The sequence below is a fragment of the Lissotriton vulgaris genome, chromosome 3_1 (assembly GCF_964263255.1).
Source record: "Lissotriton vulgaris chromosome 3_1, aLisVul1.2, whole genome shotgun sequence".
Classification (NCBI taxonomy): domain Eukaryota; kingdom Metazoa; phylum Chordata; class Amphibia; order Caudata; family Salamandridae; genus Lissotriton; species Lissotriton vulgaris.
In genome coordinates, this window is record NC_141689.1 from 1,676,630,156 (window position 1) to 1,676,658,055 (window position 27,900).

At 43.1% G+C, this 27,900-nt stretch overlaps 1 protein-coding gene across 1 annotated transcript in view; it reads left to right on the plus strand.

Moving 5' to 3' along the window:
* LOC147728336 (cystine/glutamate transporter-like) overlaps window positions 1-27,900 on the plus strand; it is a 723,773-nt gene that overhangs the window by 608,829 nt on the left and 87,044 nt on the right. Inside the window, exon 10 of the mRNA XM_086962152.1 lies at window positions 9,142-9,291. Within this exon, the coding sequence (XP_086818278.1) occupies window positions 9,142-9,291 (150 nt within the window). The remainder of the gene's footprint in view (window positions 1-9,141; window positions 9,292-27,900) is intronic.

Here is a 27,900-nt window from a genome sequence, read left to right on the forward strand (position 1 = left end):
TTTGTGAGTTATTAGTTTTTCTTTGAAAACTTTTGGGTCTCACAACAGGATTTATTTTTTCAAATTACACCCCTTTAGCCCAGTTGTGGTTCTGTATCTGTATAGCCCAGCCTTCTAGGTGGTTTATAGGGCAACTCCTGTTATGTCTGTGTGCATCCAAGATACAGAATCTCTGGCAACATGGCATTTGCTCTGTTTACGTATGTTATTTGTGTTTGCATATGTATGTGTATATGCAACGTAAGCTTTAGATTTAAGCACTATTCAGCCTGGCGTTATTTGTGTAAGGCAGAGCGACCGCTGGCTTGGGAATTGTTGAATCTACCAAATGCAAAACGAATGAAGTGTCACTTTAAATAACCAGCCTGGAGCGCCGCATGTCCATTCTACAGTGCATGTGAGAGTGTTTGCAAAGCGTGAGCGCCAGAAGTTTTTGCTGCAGGCTCGCATTTGCAATTTGACTTTTAAGAAGTATATGCTGTTTGTACACACTTTACAGCTAACTAATAAAAACGTGAAATATGCTAATTGAAATATCAGACCCAAACTCCCAAGCTGAAAAGCTATCCAGTATCCTCAAAAATTGAAAAATGTATGGGAAATACTGCAAAAAGAGGCATTAATGCCACGATGCAGCAATCATGTGCACAGCCAACCAAGCATAGAAGCTTTGGCTTGCAGCAAATTGTTCAGGATAGGTCTGTGAGATGAGAGTTCGTCAGAGAAGTATGTGGTGATCTGAATGTTTGAATCCGTACCGACCCCATAGCCACCGCCACCAAGAACCATAAGAGCCGCCTACGAGCAGGCGGGCTCGCGGTTGAAACATTAGGTGCAACGCTGTACCTGGTTCTTGACTACACAAGATGGAGGGAGGTTGACGCTAGTGATCGCTATTGCACTTTTCCACCCAGCGGGACAGGCGTATTTTTCAAAACGCAAGCAAGTAGCCGAGGCCAACAAATCCACCAGGGCATTGTTATGAGTGAGGGGAGGGGGCGGAGCGGGAAAAAAAAAAAAAAACGGAGGGAAGAGAGAGAAGGGGAGGGTTGAGGAGAAATGCGACACGGCGGGCAGGGGAGGGGGCGGAGCGGGTAAAAAAATAAATAAACAAGACGGAGGGAAGAGAGAGAAGGGGAGGGGGGAGGACAAATGCGACACGGGACTGTGTAAGTACTGAGCAGTATCATTTAGTGATCTTTAATTGATTCATTTGCACTTTTATTAAAGACGAAGTGTTTTTTTTGTGAGTTATTAGTTTTTCTTTGACAACTTTTGGGTCTCACAACAGGATTTATTTTTTCAAATTACACCCCTTTAGCCCAGTTGTGGTTCTGTATCTGTATAGCCCAGCCTTCTAGGTGGTTTATAGGGCAACTCCTGTTATGTCTGTGTGCATCCAAGATACAGAATCTCTGGCAACATGGCATTTGCTCTGTTTACGTATGTTATTTGTGTTTGCATATGTATGTGTATATGCAACGTAAGCTTTAGATTTAAGCACTATTCAGCCTGGCATTATATGTGTAAGGCAGAGCGACCGCTGGCTTGGGAATTGTTGAATCTACCAAATGCAAAACGAATGAAGTGTCACTTTAAATAACCAGCCTGGAGCGCCGCATGTCCATTCTACAGTGCATGTGAGAGTGTTTGCAAAGCGTGAGCGCCAGAAGTTTTTGCTGCAGGCTCGCATTTGCAATTTGACTTTTAAGAAGTATATGCTGTTTGTACACACTTTACAGCTAACTAATAAAAACGTGAAATATGCTAATTGAAATATCAGACCCAACCTCCCAAGCTGAAAAGCTATCCAGTATCCTCAAAAATTGAAAAATGTATGGGAAATACTGCAAAAAGAGGCATTAATGCCACGATGCAGCAATCATGTGCACAGCCAACCAAGCATAGAAGCTTTGGCTTGCAGCAAATTGTTCAGGATAGGTCTGTGAGATGAGAGTTCGTCAGAGAAGTATGTGGTGATCTGAATGTTTGAATCCGTACCGACCCCATAGCCACCGCCACCAAGAACCATAAGAGCCGCCTACGAGCAGGCGGGCTCGCGGTTGAAACATTAGGTGCAACGCTGTACCTGGTTCTTGACTACACAAGATGGAGGGAGGTTGACGCTAGTGATCGCTATTGCACTTTTCCACCCAGCGGGACAGGCGTATTTTTCAAAATGCAAGCAAGTAGCCGAGGCCAACAAATCCACCAGGGCATTGTTATGAGTGAGGGGAGGGGGCGGAGCGGGAAAAAAAAAAAATGGAGGGAAGAGAGAGAAGGGGAGGGTTGAGGAGAAATGCGACACGGCGGGCGGGGGAGGGGGCGGAGCGGGTAAAAAAAAAAAAATAAACAAGACGGAGGGAAGAGAGAGAAGGGGAGGGGGGAGGACAAATGCGACACGGGACTGTGTAAGTACTGAGCAGTATCATTTAGTGATCTTTAATTGATTCATTTGCACTTTTATTAAAGACGAAGTGTTTTTTTTGTGAGTTATTAGTTTTTCTTTGACAACTTTTGGGTCTCACAACAGGATTTATTTTTTCAAATTACACCCCTTTAGCCCAGTTGTGGTTCTGTATCTGTATAGCCCAGCCTTCTAGGTGGTTTATAGGGCAACTCCTGTTATGTCTGTGTGCATCCAAGATACAGAATCTCTGGCAACATGGCATTTGCTCTGTTTACGTATGTTATTTGTGTTTGCATATGTATGTGTATATGCAACGTAAGCTTTAGATTTAAGCACTATTCAGCCTGGCGTTATATGTGTAAGGCAGAGCGACCGCTGGCTTGGGAATTGTTGAATCTACCAAATGCAAAACGAATGAAGTGTCACTTTAAATAACCAGCCTGGAGCGCCGCATGTCCATTCTACAGTGCATGTGAGAGTGTTTGCAAAGCGTGAGCGCCAGAAGTTTTTGCTGCAGGCTCGCATTTGTAATTTGACTTTTAAGAAGTATATGCTGTTTGTACACACTTTACAGCTAACTAATAAAAACGTGAAATATGCTAATTGAAATATCAGACCCAACCTCCCAAGCTGAAAAGCTATCCAGTATCCTCAAAAATTGAAAAATGTATGGGAAATACTGCAAAAAGAGGCATTAATGCCACGATGCAGCAATCATGTGCACAGCCAACCAAGCATAGAAGCTTTGGCTTGCAGCAAATTGTTCAGGATAGGTCTGTAAGATGAGAGTTCGTCAGAGAAGTATGTGGTGATCTGAATGTTTGAATCCGTACCGACCCCATAGCCACCGCCACCAAGAACCATAAGAGCCGCCTACGAGCAGGCGGGCTCGCGGTTGATACATTATGTGCAACGCTGTACCTGGTTCTTGACTACGCAAGATGGAGGGAGGTTGGAGCTAGTGATCGCTATTGCACTTTTCCACCCAGCGGGACAGGCGTATTTTTCAAAATGCAAGCAAGTAGCCGAGGCCAACAAATCCACCAGGGCATTGTTAGAGTGAGGGGAGGGGGCGGAGCGGGAAAAAAAAAAAAGACGGAGGGAAGGGAGAGAAGGGGAGGGTTGAGGAGAAATGCGACACGGCGGGCAGGGGAGGGGGCGGAGCGGTTAAAAAAAGAAATAAACAAGACGGAGGGAAGAGAGAGAAGGGGAGGGGGGAGGAGAAATGTGAAACGGCGGGCAGGGCAGGAGGGGGCGGAGCTGGGGGAGACTGTGGTGTGCACGCGCTTTTAAGCTCAATGCGCATGCACATTGAGCTTGAATCTCACGGGCACTGCAAGGAATCGCCACGATTCCTTGCAAGTTAGTTAAAGACTGGTTAAGCCCCCATAGTCTCGCAAGCTCGATGCGCATGCGCATCGACAGGCGAGATCTAAAAATGTTTACAGGGACTCACATTTCCATGTTCTTTCTAGAAACTCAATGACATGGAGAATCAACCACAAATCCTACCCTTTCTCCAAGCCTTTTCACTTACAATTCCATTTCTCTATGGACAGCTAGGGGCTTTTACATAGGTTAAGCAGCTTCGTGAAGTCCAGTAGAGTTTCACCAGGGCTACAAGGCTTCTCCTAACCAGGAGGAAGTGAGCAGACTGCAGCTCCAAGCTCTGTTTGACCCAACAGCACATGGCCCATGCTGATCAGTTGTAGGCCTCTGAAAATGTTTTGTTATGCTTGCATTACCTCACGTAATATCCAAATTTCGTGTTACACAAAATATTAAACTTTTTAACTATTTTACAAACTCCAAATGTTGCACGATTTTGTCTGTGGGTGACTCGTAAAAGAAGACGTTGTCTTGCCAAGGAATATCGTCTCCTCAAATAGACTTGTTCTCCTGAAACTAACACCAAAATCACCTACAGTTACTTATTTGTATGAAGTATCCCCTCACAAAGAAAAAATACTTGAGCTAGGTTTAATATAGCGTGCATAATATGAGTAGTTTGGTATCCATTATTGATAATTCATGTACAAAAAACATTGCACGCCCATAGTCAAAGGTAAAAAAAATTCAGTGAACCTCAGACATTTCCCCCTATGTTCCCAAGGCCAGGAGGTTAGGGAGATGCCCTTTACCAATCAGTGTCCATTGCATCTTTACAGTTTAAGCATCTAGAATCCATACTATAACGGTGTTCAAGGTTGGCAGCCTCCATCTTGCAGATGCCATGTTAACAAGGTTAGTGTTTGTGAAAATGTATGGATAATCCTAAAAGAATGGTTACCATTAATATTTCTGGAACCTCCACTATACACATAGAATCTAACGTTTGTAAAATGTTGTACCAGTAAGAACTCTTCACAATATTTACAACAAAAAAATAATATGAAGGGGCTCCTTTAAAATAGCTATGGAAGGGCTCCTGTCAAACCCAAGCTCCTGAGTGTACTTTAAGATGGGTAAGCCAGTACGCAAATATTCTTAATGCAACCATTCATCACAAAAAAAATAATCGGACGCCATCAGCCAAGCACTTGTGCAGAGAGCTTTAAGGAGGACACCCCGTGGAGATCACATGGGGGGTGGGACCACTGGTGACTCTCCCCATTTTCACAGCACACAAAATGTCGCACCGAATCTGCAGTTTGAGGGGCTCCTAGAGAGTATGGGGGACACCACAAACCCTGCCAAAATTAAAAACTGAGTGGAACATTGAAGGAAAACGAAAATGGTGGCAAATGGCACACTACAACACACCCAACCCTCAGTTTGGGCAAAATATAATAACTGAATAATCGTGCACAAATGTTTTAATAAATCATGCCATGTGAATACAAACAATTCACGGGCTTGACTATATCTCCATTGGATTGAGAAATGGATATTGTGTCAGAGGCGGGGAACAGGCAAGGTAATAGGACTTTCCCAGGGTGGAGTGAGGGCAAAGAATGAAATCAGCAACATGTGGTAGTTGTTTGGCACTGGGCATTGCCTGCATCTGCTCTGAGTTTAAGTAAAATACTTAATAAAGTGTGAAAACCTCCAGTACTATTGCATTTCTTTATAATGTAAACAAACTGAGGATAAATTGCTGAAGCGGGGTCAATGAGAAAGATATGATCGGGTCTAAATATGAAGCATGCATAACATATAATGTAAAAAAATATCACAATCTGTAGTGTAGTGCTTGGGAACATTTCTAACAATCTTTGAAGCAAAAACTGGAGTGGCATATGCCCATGTATAGAGAGGTGGTTATAATAATCAGTATCACTTACTTGACAACAATAAAATGTTAGTACTGAAGCTATTAAAGATTGTGAATGAAAGCATACACACTAAGTTGAAGTTCGTACACCATGCAGGAAAAGAGGCTACCATTGCAGACAAAAGTTAGTCACTCTGGAAATCAGTTTCAGTCAGCACAACCAGAATACACCTCAGGCAGAATATCTACTGAAGGAGGTATTGGGTCTGAAAGTGGACCATTTCATGGAGTGTGCTCTGCCTTTGAAAGGAAGAAATATACAGAGACATAAGAGGAGCACCTTGACTGCTTTGGACTTTGTGTCTGTGCTATCCAAACAAACAACGTTTGGGCTCTTCCTCAGTCTCTCTCTGTGGGAAGCTGTTTCACAGAAGTACAGCGAGCAGCTGGGAAACCATTTGCTAGCATTGATTCTGACAGTACCCCTGTCATGTACCATGTTTGCACTGGTCAGACCGCCGCCGCGGATCAGTGCAGCAGCCTCCATGTGGTTGGCGTGAAAGCCAAGAATTTTGAGTCAGTCGGTACAGAGAGCAGTAACATGCCTGACTCAAAAAATAGGTTCAGACAGTAGCGGCTGGCACGGATCGTTGTGGCGGAGCGGGCAGGAGGGGAGTAAAGATAATAAAAGGAAAACTTACCTCCTCGCGTTTCTCCGCATCATCCCTCGTCGTCCTCCTTGCTCCAGCTAGAAGGGGAGGCAGCCAGGCTCCCCTGATCAATCACAATGTTGCAAAGCAGTGTTGTGATTGGTCCGGGACCCCGTGGTTTGGCACTTAGACAGTGAATGGGGGCCTGGGCATGGTCAGGACCCTGTGGTTTGGTGCGCAGACAGGCAATGTGGGCCTGTGCATGTTCTCCATCCAGGCTGTAATGTAGTCTGCATGGAGAACATGCAAAGTGTGCATGACTTTAATACCATCTTGTTATTATCATTTTATTTTCAGTCGTTTCCACTACTAAAACCAGTGGGGCTGCGCATCTCTGCCTCGTCAATGGAGGAGCTGCCACTGGGTTCAGAAATGGTTGCCAATTTGCCTGAAGGTGTGTGTTTTGGGCATTCCTTCCGAACTGTCTATTGGTATCGAATGTATTAATGGTTTGCAACTATAATTTGGATCACAAACCATTAAAGAGTTACTAAAATCCAAGTTACCTTGGGAACTGATCTGCAAAGGGGATGTGCCCCTTCCCCCTTTCAATGCCTTCTCCTTTGGGAACCAGGGTAGTATCTGTAGAGGGAGTGGTAACTCTCACTGAAGATGTTATAAACTGAAAACTTTTTTTTCACAGCACCCCAATTTCCTCTCAGGAAATCTTGCTGCTTAAAAATATATAAATAGTTTTCAGTTTTGAAATTCAATCCCAGGGCAGATAGTATGTCGTGCTTGGCAGTCCACTGTCCCTGTCACTGTAATTAATCACATGGGTTCCTAGACTGCCCATTTGATATTCAGTAGACACAACACTTTGTGACCCCCAAAATTCCGTTTTTTGAACAAGCACATTAGTACTTCAATTGGTTCACAAAATGAGATATTAGTCACAAACGTACAGTTGCAATTTTCATCCAGTATCTTAGTTCATCAGACCCAAAGTAATTGCACATTCAGTGGGATAGATTGATCAACACTTAGTAGACCCATGGGGCTGAAATCTGTTTACTGGGGTAAAGGTTTATTGCACATGCATACATTTAGGGATATTGAAATAAGCATTTGATCATACCTAACCTCAGATAATTGTATATGAGCATAAGAACCTAGTACAATAGGTTGTTGGGCACAATGCAAACTTAGTAGTCATAAAGGCAGCACATATTGGGTCTGATTTAGAGGTTGGTGGATGGAGTAAAGGCCGCCAGAGGGCATAGGACTTTACGTCTGCCAGCCTGCCTCTACTCTGACCAGCAAATTCAGAGTTCACCTCTGGCCGTGAAATGAACTGTATGGGTGTCATTGACCAACCGCTACGGCAGTTCATACAAAGCCATTTAAACATTTAGTGTGCGTTTGTCAGTGATGATATAAGTTTTTCTTTTTTTTAAAAAACAAACTCCCAAAGATGGAGTTTGTTGCTTGAAAAGAAAAAACAAACGGCCTCAACACCTTGTGTATTTTTTCCCAAGGAGTGGGAGGCATATTTTTATTTTTACTGTCATGGAGGTGAAGGACAGTAAATAAATAAAGTAATTTGACCACCCACACTAAGTTGAGCAGATGGTTGAATGGCTTACTACCAATTGCCTGCACTCCCTTGTGCCATAAGAGGAAGATCTATGCTGACAGAGTACATTTTAGTGCACCATTGCAAACCTGGCGGTCCGCTCAGCTCAAAATAAGGCTTGAGTACCGAGAGTTTGGCACCGTACTCTGTCACCACTGCGATGGTGTACCCTGCCCACCAAACTGTAAATCAGATCCATAGCCATGAAACATCTAAATGATGCCTTATGGCTGGCATTCTTGCAGCTTCATCTCTCGGGTTTGCTGCCAAAAATTAACACTCACTCTTTTTTATTCTGCTGGGGTCTGGGCCACTTTGTATTTTGGAACAAAATGCAAGATACAGAAAAATTGTGCAAAAGAAAGGTTTTTATTTCCGTCCAGCAGTCGGATATTCATACCAGAGGACATGGCTCAGACGAATAGCACAATATGACACTGTGTAAAACCTGTAGTATTGTGTTGCACAAATGGCTAAATGTAGTGCGCCATTATAGGTACAATGCATTGTGGCCCAATGATGACATTGGTCACACATTAAAGATGCCATGTTAGCATGACTGTAATCATGATTTAGCATTGTGCCACAGCAAAAATGTGACTCAGCTCTGTCTTGCATACATGTAGTTCTCAAGGAACACACTCAAGAAAAAATGTCCTTTTTCCAAAAATCACACAAGGGTCAATTTTGAACTATGAATCCTTTTCTTTTGAAATTGCATGTTTTATATGTGAAAATATCCCACATTTGCCCTTTACTCATTGTTTATTACGGTTTCCTTTTCACGCTACACAATACACAAGAAAACAAAGCAAGGTTGTATTATTTTGTGTGACTTTAGTTGATCTGGCTAGAAGTAGTTGGCCCTCTGCATGAATAATCAAGAGTTTAGTAATTTGCGACACAATAGCATGTGTCTAAATGTTGATGTTCCTTGCCACGTAGTCCCTTCACATTGGCTATAAAAAGTATTTCATACTGTGCATTTTTTGTTTTGCACTCTTTTCTGCGGATCACCTCATCTTCCCCAGCCCCAACTACGCCCCCTTCCCGCTGAAGCAGAAAAACCCATTTAGGCGCCATTAATAGAAATATCAAGATGAATTCAGCCTGAGCTATTGTGCCGCGCATCCCGCCTCTCCGCGCGCTCAGGGAGCTCGGCAGTGTGTGTATTGGACCGACAGCTTTCCATTAAAACCGCACTCAATCATGAAATGTGTTTCTTTTGCAGTACCCTCTAACAATGGTGATGCTCTTCAGCGCCGATATCTACAGCCTCCTGAATTTCCTCAGCTTCGCCAGGTGGCTCTTCATCGGGCTGGCAGTTGCCGGGCTGATTTATCTCCGATACAAACGTCCTGATATGCCGCGTCCTTTCAAGGTAACCTCAGCAATGTGATTGCCGTACATAAATCTTCGCCTCCTCTCTCACTCACCCCGCGCGCTCGCTGGCAAAGGAGCGGGAAACTGTCCTCGTGAGCTGACTGTGAGGCTCCTGCAACAGCGCGGCATTCTGTACATCACCCAGTCAATGCTAAAGCATCCCCATGCCAGCCCCTTCAATAGCTTCATCTTTTATGTGTATTCGATCCACTCTCCCAATAGGGTTGTGTCTCTTTGGGTCAATATTATGGCTGTGCAAAGCTTTCTGTTACACGTGTTAATAATACACAAGTCAGCTGGCGCTAACGGCTACACAGAGGCACTTGGGGGCATATTATCAAGAAACAGGGTTAAAATTATCGCCGCTTTAGCGGCAGCGCTAAAGCAACGATAATGGGCTTGATAATACGCCCTTGTGAATTCCCATAGAAGACCGTGTTCTGGTGTGAACATAGGCTTCTATTGGAATTCTCAAGGGCATATTATCAAGCCCATTAGTGGCAGTTTTCTGCCGCTAAAGAGGCGATAATTTTAACACCGATTTTGATAATATGCCCCTATATTTGTTCTTTCTCAATGAGTAAACCGCGCAAGTTCATTTATAGGGGTGCGGATTTGTTTACACATTCTCTTTAAAATGTAGGTAGTGCTAACCCACCCGCAAGCAGATTTCTTTAGCAGCAGTATAGTTGTGTATTTGGGCACCCTCCTTCCAATGAGTACAAGCCACCTTTTGTCATTTCTAGAGTCGTGCAAATATTTTTACGCTTGCCTTTATATCATTCAGGCAATGCTAACAAGTTCACTTGCACGCCTTTTAGCATAATTCCCACTGTGAACATGGATGCCTTCATTCAACGAGGAAAAGCCAAGCCGGGTCATTTGCACAGGCGTCCAAAGTTGTATTTACGCATTCTTCACATCCTCAGACAGCATTAACATTTCTGCAAGCTCAGCACTAACAGCATTAGTTTTGAAGAAGTGATCTTTTTGTTCTCAATGAGCAAAACCCGCTGCCGGTCATTTCTAGGTGTGTGCACAGATTTTTCACTCAAGTAAAGTTTTTGAAGTTCTAATTTTCCCAATTCATAAAGCCTGGGTATTTGCTAGTACAACTCCACCAGGTTTAGGTGCATCACACGTTAGTGAAATATGGAAAATGTCTGCAGAATTTTTCTCTTGATGGTTACCTTTCACAATATATATTGTTGCTAAAGTCAAACTTTCCTGCACATACTCAGGGACTCGTAAAAGTTTGTCACTCTTGGTGGTTATAAAGTTTCCTCATAATTTCATGAAGGTTGTGATTAAAAACACAACTTTACACACTCCTATTTGTTAAATCATATCTATTGAACCAGTTCCATCTTGAAATTCTTAGCTATATGATTAGCTCATACACAGTTCATTCACTTTAACTGCTTAGGAATCACTATCCATCATATTACTGCTCTGTATGCTGACTAGGGACCAGTTCACAATATTTTTGATAGTGAATGGGCACATGCATATATGTGTGAAAATTTTTAACTAAACTCAACAAATTATCAGGAGTTTGGTGCAAGAATTAGGAGATGGTTGCAAACAACAGGTGAAATAGTCTCTACATAGCGACATGAACTGATTAAGTTAACCCCTTGGCTTGCAGGGTTAGTTTTTCCACGGTGCGAAGGGGGGGGGCGCGCATGTGCTCAGGGCGGCTCCCGGCTGTCATGAGTCACAGTAGACGTCTGCTCATGACGGCCGGGAACCGTCCGAACTCCGCCCACTGATTATTTCGCCCACACAGGCGGGTAATTCATCACGCGTGGGCAGAGCTGTAACATTCGGACGGATCCCGGCCGTCATGAGCAGATGACTATGGTGACTCATGTCGGCTGGGAGCCGCCCTGAGCACAGAACGGGTTAAACAGTGCCATTTGCAGATGTGCTTGTCAAAAATTCGAATCGTATGCCCCCATGCCAGCAATAGTAGAGTAAAAAATAACTCTACATTTGCTGCCGGCTATATATATATATATATTCACTGAAAAAACCATAGGTTATAGACCATATATAGTTAGGGATTAGCATTTACAAAACCTTATTTTATTCGCACAAAACCATTGAAATTCCATATATAGTTAGTTGCACTAACTATATATCGCGGACCCGCAATCCACTGCTAATGATGTCACATATTACATCATTCATGACATGGTCAGTGACATCACTGATGACATCACTGATGACATCTCAAATGACATCACTGATGACATCACTGATGACAACACCCAGTGACTATATGTTTCTGTAAAGTTAAAATGTGTCTTACATATTGAAGAATGAGTGGATGTATAAGTGTCTGGATGAAGGATTTAGTAGGTGCATGACTGACTGTATGAGAGAATGATTAAATGTGTCTCACTGAGTGCATGGGTTAGTGACTAAAGTGTCTTAATTTGGCAATCATTATATATGTTGTTCTGTAAACTGCTGCATGTTTAAATCAGTAGCTATATCAGTAACTATATGGGTTATTGAATGGTTGCCCAAGTATTTGTATGGGAGACTGAGTATGTGTGTGGGTGGCTGGGAGGTGTATGACTCTGTGCATAGATGTGTGAGCAGTTGATTCCCTAGGTGTATGGGTTCAAAAGTGCATGTAGAAACAGCTTTATGGACAGTTGACTGTGTGCATGAGTGTATTGGTGAGTGAATGGATATCTCAGTGCTACATGTCAAAGTAAGTACATATGTAAAACACAGTCCATGTGAGAGTTGACATATATAAATAACTGAACATAAGAGCCAGTGAATGTGAGAGTCGCTGTATGGATCATTGTGAACTTGTATCAGGGATTGTATAAGAGAGTAAATATGTGTTAGTATATGTTTGAATAAGTAAGGTGTGTATAACTGTATTGTTGAGGAAATGGAGGTGTGATTGATTTTTTTGCATGACTGACTAGGTGTGTGAGTAACTCCATGGATGTGTGACAGTCTGTGAGTGTCTGTTTACACTGAGTGTATCTAAGGTTATATTACAGTCTGAAGATGTTCATTGTATTATCACATAAATTATATCATCAGTGATGTCATCAATAATGTCAAATGAGATGTCAGTGATGTCATCAGTGATGTCATTTGAGATGTCATCAGTGATGTCATCAGTGATGTCATTTGAGATGTCATCAGTGATGTCATCAGTGATGTCACTGACCATGTCATGAATGATGTAATGTGTGACATCATTAGCAGTGGATTGCGTGTCCGCGATATATAGTTAGTGCAACTAACTATATATGGAATTTCAATGGTTTTGTGCGAATAAAATAAGGTTTTGTAAATGCTAATCCCTAACTATATATGGTCTATAACCTATGGTTTTTTCAGTGAATTTTCATGGTTTTGTAAATGCAAATTCCTAACTATATATGGTCTATACCCTATGGTTTTTTCAGTGAATTTCATTGGTTTTTTAAAAGCTAATATCTATAGCTGTAAAATATATTCTTTATTACGTGACGTATCACGTAGCCCGTGAGACGCCTCATGATGCATCGCATAACCGTGACGTATCGTCTCTGCAGCGCAAACCAAACCGCAATCGCAATTTTTTTTTTCTTTTGCCCCGCGGGGAACTTTAATAGCCCCCTCATCAATCCTAGGGGTTCAGGAGGAGTCTACCTTACCCCTTTCCTTCATTTACACCTTTTTTTTTTCCACCTCTTGTCTCTCGATCCCACAGAGAGACAAGATGGCGGCCGCTCCAGACTGTTTACAATGTTAACAGCCAATCAGCTTCACCTCAGACTCCCGTTACACTGCCGGTTAGCTTCCCGGTTAGCTGCCCGGTTAGCTGCCTGGTTCGCGTACCAAGATGCGTCTCTACGGCGAAAAAATCGGAATTTTTTTTTTTGGGCCCCGCGTGGCTCTATAATATCCCCCTCATCAATCCTAGGGGGTCAGTAGGGGTCTACCTTGCCCCCTTTCCTTCATTTCCCCCTTTGTTTTGGCCTCCTCTTGTCTCTCGATCCTACCGAGAGACAAGATGGCGGCCGCTCCGGACTGTTTACAATGTTGACAGCCAATCAGCTACTCCTCAGACTCCCGTTACACTGCCGGTTAGCTTCCCGGTTAGCTGCCCGGTTAGCTGCCCGGTTCGCGTACCAAGATGCGTCTCTACGGCGAAAAAATCGGATTTTTTTTTTTTTTTGGGCCCCGCGTCGCTCTATAATATCCCCCTCATCAATCCTAGGGGGTCAGAAGGGGTCTACCTTGCCCCCTTTCCTTCATTTCCCCCTTTGTTTTGGCCTCCTCTTGTCTCTCGATCCTACCGAGAGACAAGATGGCGGCCGCTCCGGACTGTTTACAATGTTGACAGCCAATCAGCTACTCCTCAGACTCCCGTTACACTGCCGGTTAGCTTCCCGGTTAGCTGCCCGGTTAGCTGCCCGGTTCGCGTACCAAGACGCGTCTCTACGGCGAAAAAATCTGTTTTTTTTTTTTTTTTGGCCCCGTGTCGCTCTATAATATCCCCCTCATCAATCCTAGGGGGTCAGAAGGGGTCTACCTTGCCCCCTTTCCTTCATTTCCCCCTTTGTTTTGGCCTCCTCTTGTCTCTCGATCCTACCGAGAGACAAGATTGCGGCCGCTCCGGACTGTTTACAATGTTGACAGCCAATCAGCTACTCCTCAGACTCCCGTTACACTGCCGGTTAGTTTCCCGGTTAGCTGCCCGGTTAGCTGCCCGGTTCGCGTACCAAGACGCGTCTCTACGGCGAAAAAATCAGATTTTTTTTTTTTTTTTTTTTGGGCCCCGCGTCGCTCTATAATATCCCCCTCATCAATCCTAGGGGGTCAGAAGGGGTCTACCTTGCCCCCTTTCCTTCATTTCCCCCTTTGTTTTGGCCTCCTCTTGTCTCTCGATCCTACCGAGAGACAAGATTGCGGCCGCTCCGGACTGTTTACAATGTTGACAGCCAACCAGCTACTCCTCAGACTCCCGTTACACTGCCGGTTAGCTTCCCGGTTAGCTGCCCGGTTCGCGTACCAAGACGCGTCTCTACGGCGAAAAAATCAGATTTTTTTTTTTTTTTTTTTTGGGCCCCGCGTCGCTTTATAATATCCCCCTCATCAATCCTAGGGGGTCAGAAGGGGTCTACCTTGCCCCCTTTCCTTCATTTCCCCCTTTGTTTTGGCCTCCTCTTGTCTCTCGATCCTACCGAGAGACAAGATGGCGGCCGCTCCGGACTGTTTACAATGTTGACAGCCAATCAGCTACTCCTCAGACTCCCATTACACTGCCGGTTAGCTTCCCGGTTAGCTGCCCGGTTAGCTGCCCGGTTCGCGTACCAAGACGCGTCTCTACGGCGAAAAAATCAGATTTTTTTTTTTTTTTTTTGGGCCCGCGTCGCTCTATAATATTCCCCTCATCAATCCTAGGGGGTCAGAAGGGGTCTACCTTGCCCCCTTTCCTTCATTTTCCCCTTTGTTTTGGCCTCCTCTTGTCTCTCGATCCTACCGAGAGACAAGATGGCGGCCGCTCCGGACTGTTTAGAATGTTGTCAGACACCGGAGAGCCAATCAGCTTCGCATCGCAAAGTTCCGTTACGCGAAAAGTACGCGAACCGGAGCGCTGCCCGGAGCGCTGTTACAGATATATATCTTTTTTTGAACGTTAATTTCTCAAAATACACTGAAGCACATATATTGAGACCTAGCAAAGGCACATCGGGCTAACAGTCCCTACAATTTTGCCAAGTTTCGTGCAAATCCATTTAGCCGTTCGAGCTAAAAGTGAGGCCAACCGCCCTATGGAAAAATGAATGGGAAAAACGCGTTTTGGGACCCCCCTTTTTTCTCGGCCCCCCCTTGACGACCCCCCCCCCCCCAAATTTTCAGGGGCTGCTCAGAAACAAAATGTGCCATTTTCCTGAAAGTTTCAGCCAATTCCGTCCACAAACGCCAAAGTTATTAGACATAGAATTTTCAAAAGTTCCATAGAGAAAAAATCCTAACTATATATACCTACTGGCTATCGCCAGTAGGTAATATATATATCTATATATATATATATATATATATATATATATATATATATATATATATATATATATATATATATATATATATATATATATATATATATATATATTCACGTAGGTCGTCACTTAACACACAGAAAGCATCTGTTAGTCCCTGAAATGACGACGAGGAGTCGACCCAAAAAGTGCTGGTGCAAGCGGTGTTTATTCAAATTGAGCCAGCGCTGCCGCCATATATATATCTTCAAAGCACTGCTTCACACTCTTCACCCTTCCAGGTACAGATAAGCAGGCACAGACCACGTTTCAGTGCTCATTAGTAATTTATTTTTCTTTAGTCCGCCATGACACGTTTCGATCCCTCCTGGACCTTGATCACATGACAGCGCTCTATGGCATTTTTTCCCTTTTTAAAGTGACAGTGCTTCTGATACCCGCCCAATAGACAGAAAAACATACTCTTGTAGTCAAATCTTCTAATTTCACGTTTAAACAATGTTTTCATGTAGCAAGTTTTTTTACTTATTTGATGTTGATATAGAATATCACAACTGCTTGAAAAAATGGAGATTTTGTGTTTTGGTCTCCATTAACATTTAACCATAAATACACATAAATTAATAAATATATACATGTTAAATACCTGAGCAGCAAATACAAGGCAATATGAATTAATAATTCGGAAATTAAAAAACATGGTTCATAAAAATTGTTAGAAATTGCTAAAACAATTCATATGTTAAAACTAAGTATAAAACATTATAGTTTTTACAATTAAATCATTTCATGATTTTTTTTTACATAAATGCAGTTTTGTGATACTGATTCAACTTGATTTGTCATTGAAGCTATGAGTCCTATCATAGGCTATCCCCACAAATAAAATGTGTATGACGTGCTAGTGCAGAAATATAACCCACTTTCTCAAGATTGGGAATGTGGACCTGAAAGTGACCTTCTTCTAATAATGTAAACAACACCTCTAATGTGCAAATAACACATTTCTAAAAAACCAATATATTTATGGTTAAGGTCAGGCGGCAGTCTCTCGTGGTTTTGTTTTTTACTGTTCAATAATATTATAATATAATAAGTCCTCCGTTGGTCCCTTGTATGTGGTTACAGCTGGGTTACTGGTTTATATGCATAATTTTAAATAATACCAGAGTTAAAACCATAGTTTAAGATTATAGTAAAAGACTAAAGATGTGTAAAATATAATCATTAAAACCAGCCCTGGTGTAATCCTGGCTTTGGGAGAGATCTATTAAATACACGTATAAAGATCTATAGTGGTATTCAGACCTCCCGGGGATTTACTATTGAGATTTAAAATATATTTTGTTTCTAGTTTTCGCAGTGCCCGCTCTCTATCACCTCCCTTCTATTTTTCGGTTCGGAGTCTATGAGGTAGTAGGAGAGGTGTTGGAGTTCATTATTGTGGACTTCTTGGAAGTGTCTGGCTACAGGGTAGGTTGGATCTCGGTTTGTAATCGCCATGAGATGTTGTAGGATTCTTTTGGTTGCAAGGAGTTTAGTACTCCCTACATATCTTAGATTACATGAGAATTCCAAGATGTATACGGCATGGTCAGTTTTACAATGCAGAGAACGTGCAATTTCCACCTATGTTACCGCAAAATGGTGTTTTGTATATTTTTTTATTTACACCGCACTGACAGGCCCTGCAATTTTTACATTTCATGAAGACCTTCCTTTGTGTGAGCCAATTTATTTTGTTGTTCTACGGCCTCTGGGCTGCTCTTAACTAGGCTACTGCTCATAGATGGAGCCCTCCTGTATGTTATCCCCCGGAGATTTGGGTAAAATACCACCTATAATGGGGTTGCTGAACACTATTGGCTAATTGCGTTGTACAATATTCTTAATCAATATGTTTTGCAAATTGTAAGTTGTGATGAGCCACAATTGTCGTCTTTCTTTTTGATTTTCTAGATCCGTTTGATTTGGTTTTAAGAGAGTATTTCTATCTAAACTCTTGGTCTTGCTAATGACTGTATCTATTGTCCTACTCTTGTATCCCCTTGCTAAGAATCTGTTTTTGCTTTCCAGTTGTGCTTATATATTTATATATTAATTACCTACTGACGGTTCCCAGTAGGCCGTTATAATTAGAACATAGTTTCCATAGGAAAAGTGTTTTTTGTTTTGCCAACAACTTTGGCACCATTTGACGTCTCCTCACGAAATGTTCAAATTTAGTATGCCACTCACTTGCACTGCTGTGTTGAAAGTTTATGAGTGATTCGTCAAGTGGGGGTCTAAGAAAGACGAGGTCCCAAAATGAGTTTTACCCATGCAATTTCCCATAGGGATATTGAACACAACTACAGCCCGAACCGTTGGATGGAATGACACCAAATTTGGCAGAAAGGTAGCTCTTGGTCCAGAAAGCGTGCTTATTGTTATTTGGTGCAAATCTGTTCAGTAATTCTTGAGATTTTAGAGGAAAAATAAATTTGTATTTCTAGGGATGTGGATACTCCACTAATCCTAACGCTCTTGTGCAGAGTCCTGATTGGCTCCCAACCCTTCAAACAGGAAGGATTGGGAGCCATCTTGGGACTCTGACACCGCTGAGTTCCCAAAGAAACATGTAAAAAAGAGAAGGGACAGGTAGAAATACCCTGACCCCCAAGGACTGGTGATGGGGTCGTTGAGGGACCATACCAGTGCAAAACAGCATTGTAAAAACATTTTGCAGGGAAAATCACACAGAGTCACAAATCCGTGCATAAAAAACCTCAAGGGCGATCTCCCGCACTTATTTAAAGATTAGACCCCGGGTAGGCCAGGTGCCAGTTACAAGAGTAAATGAAAGAAAAGGGGAAGGGTGCATTTGGACCCTCTTCCTGAGGGCAGTTTAATCCCCAGGGATCACCACTGCCCCAGGGTTTCTTTAAAAGCAACATAGAAGGCGGGCTGTGTGGCACCCCCCTCCTTTGGGGCCTGGGGACCACCATATCCCTGGTGCATGTACATATAAAAGGAGGGGGGCCATGCGGACCCCCCACTGATGTTTAAAATGCCCCAGGGACCACCACCACCTCACTTGGGCACAAGACATGAACTAGGGTAAGGGGGAAATGGAGCCCCTCTCCCGGGCCTTGTTTGGCCCCAGTGAGCATTAAAGAGGGATGGGTCTACGTGGCCTCACTCGTGGGCTGTTTTCAGCCCCTGGGACCACCACCTCATCGAGGTTGGTCCTTGCAATTGAAAGGAGGGGAGCCATTAACGGCCCTGGAGATCGTCACCCCCTAGGGCCGACTCCCTATCTCCTGAGGTGCCCACTATCAGGAGATAGCAGTTTGCTCTCACTTGGCGGGAACAAACTGTAAGTCCTCTCCCAGCAGATGGGAGCAGGAAAACTGCCTCTCACTGGGAGTGGATTTATCATCTGGTTTCCTGCCTGCTGTCAAGCAGGCAGAAAATCAGATGAAAGGATTGCTCCCACATGCAGGAAGCAGCATTTTTGGCTGCTCTCTATGTGTGGGACCAATGCTGGCTCCTGCTGGAAGCAGAGAGCCACAGGGATCCCTGGAGCATTGAGGCTTCCCCCAGCTGTCTCCAATGTAGCAAACTGGGTGCCCTTGGTGGGCTCAAGGGCACCCAGCATGAAGAGGTTATGCCCTGGGGGATGGAGTGGGGGTTGCCCTGCCTCCGTTCCCCATTACGTTTTGACCGGGCCCCGGTAATTATGTTCTCCAAGACCGAAATCAGCCCGGGGAGGGATCCGCACGGCTCTCCTCCTTTTGTATAAATTATAAATCAGAGGAGATATTTCTCCATTTTAATTACCCTGAGTATGCGAATTCCCCAAATCCTTTACAAGGTCCACTCATTTGGCCCAGGCCAGTTTTCCGTAGTAGTATGCAAAGGTCTTCCCAACTTTTCCACAGTTGATGGAGAGTTTACCAAAAGTCCCCAGAGTGCGTTTCCTGCCAATTTTGGTAATGCATTCTTGATGTAAAGGAATGCAAGAACATCCACCAAACAAACATGCACTTACTTCACATAGTTAGGAAGAAGTACCCTTGTTTAGTGGAGATTGACCTCTCTTTGGTCTCACTGACTTCTCTTGACAAGGATTCATGTTATCACAGATGTGTGGATGAAGACTCTGCAGGAACAGTCACATAGCTGAACATACATGCACTCAAATTCACTTGAGACATTCCCTCATGGTTATTCATGCTTTTACACAGCTGTAGAGTAGATTATGCACTATACATTTAACCAAAGAGGTGGCACATAATAATTAACCAGTAGAAAGTAGACGAGTTGGGCAGACATTTTCAGCAACACTCTGGACTCCTATTTGAAAAAAAAAATAGGTTTCATTCTGGTCTTGATGCCCATGTAACAGAAATGTAACCTCAACTGGAAGCACTTGCAAATAGAAACACAGCAGGTGCCCCAGTTGAAGATTCACTTTTGTAAAGCACAAATCATCCTAACTTCTTGGGCATGGTGAAGGCAAAGCAGGAGTGTTTCCTTTTGTGTTCCATGTTGAAAAAGAATCTGAAATCCTTAATGAAGGTGAATGCATTGTTGATGTAATGAAGTGTAATCTGATCTGTAGAGACTGTGACGAGAGGTCTTGTCTTGAGAGCAGAGTTCATGGTTCTCTCTTTTAATTACCCTGAGTATGCAAATGCCCAAAATCATCGGCAAGTGCCACTCGTTTGGCCCCACCTCATTTTCCTTAGTAGTATGTAAAGGTCTTCCTGCCTTTTTCCACGTTGATGGACAGCTTACTAAAAGGCCCTTGAGAACATTTCCTGCTGATTTTGGTGACACATTCTTGATGCAGAGGAAGTTTGAGGACATCTCCACCAAATACACAAGCACTTGCTTCATATAATCAGGAGGAAGTACCATTGTTTAGTGGAGATTACTCTCCTTGTAGTCTCGTCCTGTTCTCTAGACAACAATAAATGTAATCACAGATTTGTGGATCAAGACACTCGAGGAACAATCACATTGCTGCAATTAAATGCACACAAGGTCAGTGGAGACATTTACTTGCGGTCCAATACGCAGTTGTTGTCTAGAATATGCACAAGTTATTACCCAATGAGGTAGCACTTCCTAATTAACTAGTAGAACGTACTCCAGTTGGGTAGACATTTTGTGCAAAACTGTGGACTCTTGTTGCATAAAGGGGCAGGTGAGATTCTATTCTGGCCCAATCACTCACACAGCTACTGATTACCCCCACAGACATTCAAACACCCACTCACACACCTATTCTGCCACTCTCACGTCCCCTCACAGACCCATAAGTCACTCACCCACCTGCTCAGCCACGCACACACACCCGCTCACAGACCTATATAGCCACTCACACACCCACTCTCAAAGGTTACAGGTTATAGTTGGGAAAAAAAATAAAACACACCTTAGAAATTCACCCCACCAAAAAAAGATTGCAGGGATGTTACAGTTAGGATATAACATAAACAATTGTAGAAATTAGCTAAAAAAAACGGAAGGTTACAGGGACGTTATAGTTAGTAAAAAAGAATACATTCACTGAAAAAAACAAAGGTTATCGGGGCATAATTGTTAGGCTCGGATTTGACTTGAACTAATCCAGTGAAATTCAGCAGTGGTAGATACCTGAGCTAACTATAACTTACACCCTCACAATGTGATGCTTATGACTTCACATATTACATCACTCATAACATTGTCAATGACATCACTAATGACATCTTAAATTACATTACCGATAACATCATCCAGTGACTGACAGTGTTTTCTAAAAGTGTATGAGAGTTAAACATATATGCCAAGGTTCTATTTGTGTACTACTAATAAGTGATACTATTTCTAATTTATATTATGTGAGTGGCTGTGTGACTGTGTGTACTCGTGTATGAGTGGGTATCTGATTGACTATATGGGTTTGTGAGTGACTATATGGATGTATAAGTGGGTGTGTCAGTAGCTGTATGGGTGAACATGTTGGTATGTGAGTAGCTTTATAGGTGAGTGAGTGGCTGGTGAGTGAGTGGCTGTGCGAGTGGCTATGTGGGTGAGTGAGTGGTTGTGTGAGTGGCTGTATGGGTGACTGAAGGGTTATGTGAGTGACTGTATGGGTGTGAAATTTGCCTCTGTAACATTCCTAAGGTGTTTCACTTTGCTGTGAGAAGTTTTTAATAGTAACATCAACTTCACTTTCTGAAAGGAATTGAGGCCATCCCTTCCTTTTTTAAAAGACTCTATGAACTGAATGAAGCTAGCCATTTCAGGTACAGTACTGTTAGTGTTCAAAGTGTCAAAACAGTACAGGAATTGTGATTTTGAGCACAAAAGGTGGTGCTTGTGTCAGTGGGGGCTGGGTCAGTTCCTAACCCTGTATCTATGTATCTGATCTTTCACCTACATGTAGCTGTACCTCACATATTCAAATTATTCACTAATCTATCTAATAGGTAAACATTTTACATGGTTTCTAAAATGTACCCCCAAAGACATGGCCCGATGCACACTTATGCGGTTTCACCCAGTGCATCCCCAACTTGTCTCTCAGTCCATCTTTGAGACACATCACATTGTGAACAAACATTCTCTAATAATAAAAACACATCTCAGGGCTAGGACTAAGTGTAGTTAAGTTGCTTGGTTCTTTGCACTACTGAACTGCATCACTCAGTTCACTCCTGAGAAACATCACTCAGAGCACTCCAGGCTCCCAGATCAGTGTACTCTCGAGGCACACTACACAGTGCAGCACTCAGGTTCATGCCCAAGTGCACCGCGGAGATGCATCACCCAGTGTTCTTGTTGTAGATAGTCCATTAGCCAAGGAGTATAATATAAGGTTGGTTTATTCAAGCTTAGTTACAGGGTAAGTTTCAGGTAAGTAAGTAGAAGATGGTAAATAGAAGATATCCCCAACAGGAGCCACCTCTCTGCTGCTCAAATATATTGTTTTTTTGTTAATGTAGGTTAGCTTGGGCATATGTTCCTCTTTGTATATAACTCATTTTGTTTCTTTAGAGTACAAACCACATATACACAGGGCCGGACTGACTACCGGGCAGTTTGGAATGCTGCCGAGCTGGGGTCTGATTTCACTGCGGTGGGGGCTGATTTCGTTCATGGAGTCCTGCGTGTGGTTCGAAAAAATTAAAGCAAAACGAATTTCGTTTAGCACACGCAGGTCTCCATGAACGAAATCAGGCCCCAGCTCTGCAGCATTCCAAACTGCCCTCTAGCCAGTCCGTCCCTGGATATATAATACCATATAAAAAAAATCACGAGTTGTTTGAGTTCCCTTTTCTCATTCATTTCCATTCCTTGTTTACTACTTTAAGTCAAAATATGTACCGGCTCAGGGTCGGGTAATTTATATTTGAAGCGAATGAGGGCCATATTAGCAAGAAGCTCGTTAAAATTATCGCCATTTTAGCGGCAGGAAACTGCCGCTAAAGCGGCGATAAAGGGCTTGCTAATATGCGCTATAGAATCTCAATAGAAGCCCAGGTCAGATGTTCAGGACATCCAACCTGGGCTTCTATTGGAATTCTATAGCGCATATTATCAAGCCCATTATCTCCGCTTTAGCGGCAGTTTCCTGCCGCTAAAACTGCGATAATTTTAACGAGCTTCCTACTAATATGCCCCTATGTCTTTTTAATGCCCCCTCTTCTCCTAGTTTTGTATCTGTAACATTATCTGTTTTAAATTTATGAGTGAGGTGCGTTCAGTGTTGTCTCCTACGTGGATCCTTTAGCACTGAACCCTTAAACTTAGATGATGTTGTCAGAAATACCAGCGCATGAACTCTGATAGTCTCCCTATGTCAGCCTTTCACCTACGTGGTGCCACGGTCCATATGCACCTTGACAGCCATGGAGCAAACGGAGCTAATTATATTGTGGATTTTTTAGCTTTGTCTCTTTTCAAAATCCCATTTTATACACTGTATTTCAGTAGAAGCCAGAGACTTCGAGTGTTGAAACTTTCCAAATTTTCACCTGCCAGGTTCTAAATTAAGAATAGATACTGCATCACGCTGTACATTTACATAAAAATGCTGTTCTTCACATTTTTTGTGCTGACAGGATTTCAACGAGAAGTCACAGCACTCCACCTTTAGATACATTGTCCTAAAAGATCAGCATGTGTTAAAACTATATTTAACACATTTACACTTATTTCTAAAAGCAGGCATCCTGGCTAGCAGGTGATGTAGCTGCTTTCTCCTTTCCTCTTTAGCTGTCCTCTCCCTCTTCTCGGCTCAGGGTACATTCAGAGGACACAACCCTCCCTCCTCAGCAGGTGAGATCTAAGAAACAGCGTTAACATTATCGCCACTTAAGCGGCCGAAAACTGCAGCTAAAGCGGCAATAATGGGCTTGATAATATGCCCTTTTTAATTCCCATAAAAGCCCACGTTCTGGTGTGAACATTGGCTTCTATGGGAATTCTCAACGGCGTATTATCAAGCCCATTATCGCTAAAGCGGCGATAATGTTAACGCTGTGCTTGATAATATGCCCCTCAGCTCGTGTGCAATTTCCATTTTGGTGGTAATCGCAAAAGGTTCACAGAATTGCAAAATACATTTCGGTAGTAGCTCTGTTAAATTTTTCTCAGCAAGGGCCTAGCTCGTAAAGAAAAGCCACATAATATTCTTGCAGTACGCTGGCCCAAGGAGAAAATGTGTTTGAGGAGGAAATCTCCATTGGCAAGACATTTTCTGTTCACATCAGTTTCCCAAGTGAAAAAAAAATGTGTGGAATTTTGCATTTGGCAAAATGGTGTTCATGTTGCATCTAATATGAAATTAAAAATTAATTGGTGTGACAAAATGTCATAAGGGCCTAAAATCTAGGTAATGAATAACCTTTCAAGAATGATTGTTTTATTTTAAAGAAAAGTATAGAAACCTTGGGAATTGCTCGGCCAGCACAGGAGCACTTGGGGGCATATTTACAAGGGCTTTATCTCCGCTTTTTTGCTTACAAAGCCAAAAAAGCGTGGATAAAAGCAGCGCCCTATTTACAAGAGGGTGCTAACATGCATAATCACATATTAGCACCCTTTTTCCCAATGCCTCCCTTTGCATCTCCAATGAGATGCAAAGTGGGCGTTACTGGGCGTACCTCAGATGGACTACCTTGCACGTATCGCTGATGGTTGCCTCGCAATATTTACAAGGCAGCCCACATGATTTTAGCACACATTAGATTTTGGTATAAACTGCCATTTTCGCCAAAATCTAACGTCTGCTAAAATCCTGACTTAGCCTTCCCTAATATAGGGGGTGGATTATGTTGATACGACCCTGTGGGTAGTATCAGCAAGGTTATCCCCATTTTGCAGGAAACATCGCTGGAAAACCAGTGATGTTCCATGCAAAACAGCGATAACCTCGCTATCTCTGGAATTTTTATCGCCCTGGAGTATAAATACCAGAGATAGCCTGAGATAATATAAATATGATGATCGCTGGCCGTTGTTAATATGCCCCTAGATCTCTTCTCGTCTTGGAGCTTTGGATCATTGTGAGCTTGTGTGTGGGTGTGTGCATGGGGGTGAGAGTCATGATTCAGGAATCAGAATAGTTGTTTTCTTTAACTAAATCTCATCCCTGGGGCTCCTCCTTCCCACTTTTCCTTTCTGAGGCTGGGAGTTAAGAGGGCCATTTTTAGTGAAGTGCGTTCACTAGTTGCACCATGTACACAGAACGAACAACCTTCAGCTTTCGATTTCCTATTCTCCTTTTCAGGTAGGCTACAGCTCAGAGCAGCAGATGGACCACTTTATGAGACTTGTTCCACCCTTTATTGACGCTTCGCTCTTTGAGTCAGGAGAAAGTTGAGTTCTTGTTTGTTGACTTTGTGGGTTTTAGAAATGAGCCGAAAGCCACTCCTGATTTCTCAATAAACCCCTGGCTTCTTGGAACATGAACTGATTCTGCTGCCTGTTTTAATTGAAACCCCTCCACCAGAGTTGGACAGGTTTCCTGCAGACTATAAATGTTGTTCTTATAAGTCTGCAAGAGTGTTGTCATAAGGAGCACGACCTTCTCTCCATTCATCCAGGTAGTCTGTCTAGTGTTACTATGGAGCCTTCAGTGATCCAAGGACCATGCTTTACATGCGACAAAGAAGAGACACCACTTTGGGACAATTGTGACTACCTTCTCTGCTAACCAATATTTGGTTGGTATTTTAAGTGCAAGAGAAGTGGGATTAAATCGTTGACTGTCATAGGTCTCACACACACGCACACATAATAACATATAATGGTATTTTGATTTCAATTTTGTTCTGTGCTGGGGACATAATCTGCCCCCTAAGTACCAATCATCTTGAGAGAGGCAGTATTGAAAAGGATATAATGTTTATTTTCTAGCGCTTCCTTTTCCTGGTGGATCCCTGATGGGGATCAAACTGACCTTGCGATCCTCTCCACTAGACAACCATTGATGGTGAGCAAACCTCCACCCCACAGGCATGGGCCTGTGCTCCACCCTCACCCCAAGCCACATCAGTCTTCAGCCCCATTTGAGGGCTGGAAAGGAGATGTTCACCCTTAATCTTCCCTCACCCTCTGGAGGGGCAGACAGCCCCCTAGGCTACAGAAGAAACAAAAGGCACTATTTGTTTGGAGGTAGCGGCTTACATGGATTTGTTCCCCCACTCCAGGTTCTACCAGTCTTTCTGTACCCTGGGCAGGGGCGATATATGGGTTGTCCACTAGACACCAGGGAAGGCAAATAGCCATATTCTTCCCGGAGGCGCAACCCCTGTGCATGAGCTTGTGCTCCTCACTACCAAAGGCCCAATCAGTCTTAACCGGATTCATTCTGGAACCTCGGAGCGACGTTCACTGCGGCCAGTGTACTCGCTGAATAAGTACTCACACTCGGAGTGCTACGAGAATTCCTTATCTATTACTTGGACACCACACACAGGACAGTAAATTCACTTAAGGACCTGGGTCCATTACCATAATTTGGTTAGAGAAGGTCAATCTTATCTACTTACCAGCCTGGATGGAATTACAACCTACAGAGAGAAGCCCCTCAATGTTCAAGTATTGTCATAAGCCCTGAAGAAGTTGCGGGGTACTTCCCCAGACGAAACACGTTTTGGCTGGGCAATTGTTCAGATTAAAGGAGGCAAGATAATCACGACCACACTGTTTTGATCTCATTTGTAAGATACATGTACCTTTTGATTCTGTGAAGAATTTGTACAAATGTCTTTTTGAACATTGGAATATTAGCATGTGCATAGGCTTGCAGTAATCATGTGTTGACCCTAGGGTCTCTTTCGGAGGGCTTAGGGTGTTCTCCCTCACCTGTTTGCACTGCTTCACTTTCATCTGACAGATTTTACGCACACTTATTTGATGCTGTCTCCGGCCTGATAGAAACCCCCCCTCTTTTGCATTTGCATCCTTTCTTCCCCCTTAGGGGTGGATAAAGAGTGTTACCTCCAAAGCACCTTAGCCACCATGGACTAATAAAGGTTCTTTTTCTTTTAGCAACAAGCAGTCCCTATGGGCAGGGGTCTCTCCACCCCCCACCAAGTCCAACCATATCAGTCTTCCCCCCCAGAGGTGGACAAGGGGATTAATCCCAATCTGGCTCCCGGGAGGGGGGCAGAAGACCACTGGACACCAGGGAAGGCAAATAGCAGAACTGCTCTTTTGAGGGTTGGGGGCTCCCTGGGCATGGTCCTGTGCTCCCAACCCCACTAAGGGCTAAATCAGTCTTTCAGCCTCCCTGAGGGGTGGATAGGGAGTGTTCACCTCCAATCAGCCTATGAGATGTGGGGCAGAAAGCAATATAGACACCATGAAGTAACAAAGGCACTTTTTTGGGGAGAAGGAGTGGCTCCCAGGAGCATGGCCTATGATACCCCCAAAAACCGCCATATCTTAGGCAGGTTCTTTCCCTTCACCCCATACCATTTGCGAAAGTGATGCCCCTAGTACCTCATTGCTAGAATCTGTTATTGCTAGACTTAGCCTGTTTCTGGGCCAATAAACATGGTAAATTATTTTTTTAGGGCTACAATTCACTGTCCAAATGGATTATTAAACCCTTACTAATATGTTCACAACTGAAGCAAAAGAAAACAACACTCCACGGATTGCCAAATGGGTTATGGAGATAGAAGCTTTTGTAACAAAGTGGAATAACACAACATAGTAGCGCATTTTATTTCAAGAGCACCCATAGGTATAGAGCACAATTGAGAAGTGAATGAATACTTTGTGCAAATTTTGCCATTTCCAGGGATTAGTGGAAGGAATGGATATATAAAGACAGAGAAAACCCTCCTCTAGTAACAACCACAATTCTTGCCTGGGTGAAACACAATCAAATGCCAAATTAATCTTTTCTTAACCCTCTGATAGCTTGGCACAAAAGCAGTTAGACTTAACTTAGAGGCAATGTGTGAAGTATTCATGCATCACTTCAAACAGTAATAAAGTGAAAACCCAACAAAAGAAAAATCCCACACAAATTTTAGATAAATACCGTAAAATGTAATAAATTATTTTTTACCAAAAATTACAAAAAT